General features: G+C 32.7%; 1 protein-coding gene across 5 annotated transcripts in view; it reads left to right on the forward strand.

The window, feature by feature from the left end:
* Positions 1–5000, forward strand: part of LOC113820859 (uncharacterized) — a 231736-nt gene that overhangs the window by 226717 nt on the left and 19 nt on the right. For all 5 annotated transcript variants that reach the window (XM_070126670.1, XM_027373236.2, XM_027373237.2 and 2 more), the window contains one exon: positions 1–5000. This exon is cut by the window's left edge and continues 669 nt beyond it; it is cut by the window's right edge and continues 19 nt beyond it. In XM_070126670.1, coding sequence (XP_069982771.1) covers positions 1–723 — 723 coding nt within the window. In that variant the 3' untranslated portion in view covers positions 724–5000.

The raw sequence follows: 5000 nt of genomic DNA on the forward strand, positions 1-5000 counted from the left end.
TCATCCATATTGTACACAGAACTAAGAGAAATTGGCTGGAAAAATATTGTCCTAACACTTCTGGGTTTCATTGTTAACATAGTTGCCTTGTTTCTTCTACATCTGGATAAAGAAAATGGGGCACAACAGACACCTCCTGAAGCACGAGACACCTCACCCGAGTCACCTCAGCCCATTAAAGTTCCTGGAGGTGGACTAGACCAAGGTACACCACTCTTAAGTAGAGCACCTGCTTCACCATTAGCAGGGCTTAACCTTACACACAATGTATTTCCCACAAAAACTAATTCTTGCATGTCCTTGATAAGTCAGAAATCTCAGCTTCGGCATGCAAGGGAAAATAACCATCACCATCCCCTTGACAACATTGAAGATGATACTAGCCGTCACAGCAACAGCAGCAATAGTAGCAGAGGTGGCAGCAGTAGTGCAGAAGGAAGCACTAGCAGTGGGCCAAGCAAGCAGGAAGATGGGTGCGATGCCAGGCGAGGACATTGCCGCTCAGCTTCAAGTTGTATGTGTGAGGTGCCACTCCTTAACGAACTTCAAACATCAACAACAAAATTCACCTCACAACCATCATCTCCTCAAAGTGATATTAGCAAAAATAATAACAATAATCGTAGCAGGAGCAGTAGTTGTAGCAGTAAAGTAAATGAAGTGGCTGTAAATTTAGAAGCAGAGCTGGAAGAGCGGTATAGTCATAATAAAGCTCTAGTTTGACATATACTTACCAAAGTCCATATATAGTGCCATATATGCCAAAATATGGATGGCATAATAGTGCTGTCCAGATGCTACATTAGTTATGCATACCTATTAAGTTACACAATGCTGTAAAGTTTATAAGTGAAACTAATATGAAAATACCAGATATTTACTTTGAAAACAGTGACTAAAAGAGTCCCTCTGAGCAGCAAGAATCAGAGCAATATTATTTGTGTTTATATATAGTGTACATATGAGGTATAATCATTTTACAGTTCACTCTTACAGTCAGGAAACCATAACCTAGCTGTAATGTTGGACAAGGGAAATTCTTGCAACTAAAGGCAAGGAATAATACATTATATTTTTATTTTCTTTTTGCAGATAACTTTTATGTATGTATACTATTTATACTGTGGAATCTCATAATTTGATGACATTAGATTTTTTATTGCTAAATGAAGTAGAATGTTAGGTGAAGAGAAGCTAATATTATGAATAATGATATTTTACAGAATCTGATAATTAAACATATAAACAAGTAGGATGTAACATCAGATTCTAAACAATAATTTATGTTAGTGCTACTAATATAAACAGATCATTTTAAAATCTCAACCTTGGTTACTCTTCCTGTATATATATTTAACCAGTTAATCAGTAAAACTGCTCTATGAATTTATATGTCATTGCGCCTTTGTTTTACCAATTACAGTATTCACATATTCAAGCTAATGAAAACCGGTAAAAACACAGCTGGTTGATCTCTGAAGGTTGTTACTAGTTATAAAATAGAATGACTAAACTTTATGAAGTCGTATTATAATTCATATATGCATAATATTCAGTTTGTTTCTTTCATTAATTCATTACATTATTCAGGAGTTCTACACTTCACTAGAGTAAAACTCGGGAAAAAGTTATTATATTGAGGTAACAGTGTGAAAAGAATGCTGATGCAATCTGGAGTCCCATTATGTGTTTTGCATTTATTATTTGTCTAGACTATATATATTCCAGTAACAATGAGTTTGGCATTACCCTACATTGTACTGGGTCTTCAGTGCATGCAGCATAAATCTACCTTCTATTTTGCCTTTACAGTAATGTGACTTCTCTGTTGAAACACATGTAAAATAGCCAAAGAAGTGAACTTTTGTTAAAGTATTGCATTGTATATGCAGTAATGGCACTTCATTTGTGAAGGTGCTTATTGATAAGATAACACCTTTCTTTTACCATTATCAAGAGCCTAAAAAATCAAATGTATCATATTCTATATATAATAACAAAATATACTAAAACAATCTGGCCCTGTCATGCAGTTTATAAGAAATAGATTCACATATACATTTTTTTTACAGAGTAAATGTGAAAAAGGAAACCTAACACATTAATCCTAAATGCTGATTTCTTATTACAAATAAGGTTATTATATTATAGATTAATAACCACTTCTGTGTTTTGTCTTCTAATTCTTGGACCACCACTTACATTACATTTGTTTACTTCATTTTTTTGCACATGAGTGATAATCAGTTGACATATTTGATCATATTTGCAAAGCATCTACTAAGAAAGTCTCTAGATGTTGGAATGATACAAGAGATATTCTGACAAAGAGTATTGTTATTTTGTTACTTGTTATTTTTATTTTTCATTTTTCTTTGGATGGAAGAGATGTTTAATTCCAACATTTTAGTTTTCTTCTGATTATCAACCTGTGTAGGAGTACTTGTACATTATTATGAATTGAAGTTTGTTTGTTTGTTTGTTTTTTTTACTTCATAACACTGTGTATTATGTTTGTAGTTATTACTGAATATATTTTATGTAGATAAGTGGTAACTGCTTTATCACTTTTACTGAATTGTTAATGTTTCCATCAGTTCCATGTCTCATCTTAGAGATATATTTTTTATAAATACTACCACTAAATCATTGTGAATATTATCACTTATTATTCCTATCTTATTTATTGCTGGTAACTGTAAGCATAATTCACTTAGTTATTTTTAGTATTGTAAGGAATATTTATTTTTCAGAATTTGGCATAGCTATTTTCGAATGATATAGTGTGAATGTAATCAATGCTGTAAATTACTTTTGCCTTAAAAAAAAATATTTAGGGTTGGCTTCTATAAATCTCTTGATCCACTAGCCTGTAAATTTTTCAGTTTGAAATTTTGTAATATTTCTTCTCACAATAAACATTTGATAGGTAAATAACCACCCCTTGAGAAAAAAAAAAACTTCTCACTTTTTGCAGGGAATAAATATTCTTTTCTGTCTCTCCATTAATAACATGTACCAGCAGCTTACAAGATATTTACTTTAAAATATATCTTGAGAGTAATGAAATTTAACAGTAGATAGTAATAGATAGTTATTAGTTAGCTGCAAGTTAGCAGTAAGTTATACACACTATATAAATCTGAGAGTCTTCTTTGTGGGCCAGCCAGCAGTCCAAAGATCATATATAGTCATAAAGCTTTCTGTCATCCAGATCTTTCATTGGGTAGATTTATGATGGAGTAATCTACCAATGCTCTGTTGTAACTATACTTAGTTGGGAAAAATGTAAATGACCCTTTCCAATTAAAGCTTTCTTCATTATTCCTCATACTTTCTTGACAGTGATGATATGGATAATCTAGCAATAAAATACTTAGCTTCCATAATCTACTGTAGCTGAAGTGAATACATTATTCTATTATTTACTTGGTGTGCCAAAGCATTTCATAGTACCTAATCTTTTACATTACTTTTGCACATTTGCACAGACTTGAGAGCATGAAGTGTCAAGAGCAACTGTAATGCAAGATCATTTTTCAACTATAGTCTGTTTTGTGGTCTCTGACACCGACCAAGAAAGAAAAAGGTTTTGGGATGACAAACCTTGAAAGAATTGTTGGATTCATATTTGGTATCCATATTATAAGTTTAGGGAAAAGGTTAATTTTGGCAGCAGTATACCATTTCTTTGGAGAGTTATGACCATTTCAACAGACTATAGTACTGATAATTAAGTAGGAAATATTTTAGTAACCATTTTGAAAAACAGTTCTGGCAAGTATCCTTTACTGAATTTCATTTGACAGATCTTAGCATAATTTCCTCCTTTTATTTTCTTATAAATGTTTTTTTATGTGAGCAGAAAGTAATGTCTAATATAGTTACTTTATTTTTGTGTAATGTAATGATAATTGTTAAAATTGAAAATCATTAAAAAAGGTATGCGTCAAGTGTATATTCCCCTGTAATAAACACACTGTAGCAAAAATACTTCCCGCTCCCATATTATAATAATTGTAAAATCTTTATTATATTTTTGCAATGGTTGTTTATTGATTTATGCATTATCATATCAGTCTTAAAAGTAATACAGAAGTTTCGACATTTTCATGATTTATTTGAAGAACATGATATACTTTTATTTAACCACATGTTGCCAGGATGACAAGAATATATGCCATGTCTACTGTGTCTTTCTGTTTATTGGTTGTCGTTACACATTTATAATTCTATAAGTGTTTAATCACCGAGTCCTACCTAGCTGACCTGTTTACCTTTTCCTTGGTTTTTGGTAATTTCCTTTTTATCATAAAACAACAACAATAATAAGAAAATTGATATTTGATTTCACACACACACACACACACACACACACACACACACACACACACACACACACACACACACACACACACACACACACACACACACACACACACACACACACACACACACACACACACACACACACATACACACACACACACACACACACACACACACACACACACACACACACACACACACACACACACACACACACACACACACACACACACACACACACAGAGGCAGAGAAATGGGGAAAGCAGTTGAGAATACACAGGCTTGCTAATAGCCTCCTTGGTGGTGGATCACTTGTGGAAACATCTATGCGCAAAATTCACAAAACAAAGCGACAGTAGACAGTGTGATTCCCGGACACCATTAAGTTAAATGTAATATTGTCTAGTCTTTGAGCTTTGATTCAAATGATAAATTAAATTTCTTAGTTTATTAAGTCTGTTCATTTCCCAAAGAGAAAGAATCTTCCCTCTTTCAAATGATTTCTGTTTCTGCACATAAATGTAATGCCATGTGACTTACTTTATTAGACATCATATACTTACAAAATAAGCTATCACTGTGATGTAAATAAGTTTCATCGTCTTCATGTGTAGAAAGTGTAAACAGTGGGTTAATGTATTATTTGTGCATTGTACATAGAATGCAAACTG

The sequence above is a fragment of the Penaeus vannamei genome, chromosome 10 (genome assembly GCF_042767895.1).
Source record: "Penaeus vannamei isolate JL-2024 chromosome 10, ASM4276789v1, whole genome shotgun sequence".
NCBI classification, from domain to species: Eukaryota; Metazoa; Arthropoda; class Malacostraca; order Decapoda; family Penaeidae; genus Penaeus; species Penaeus vannamei.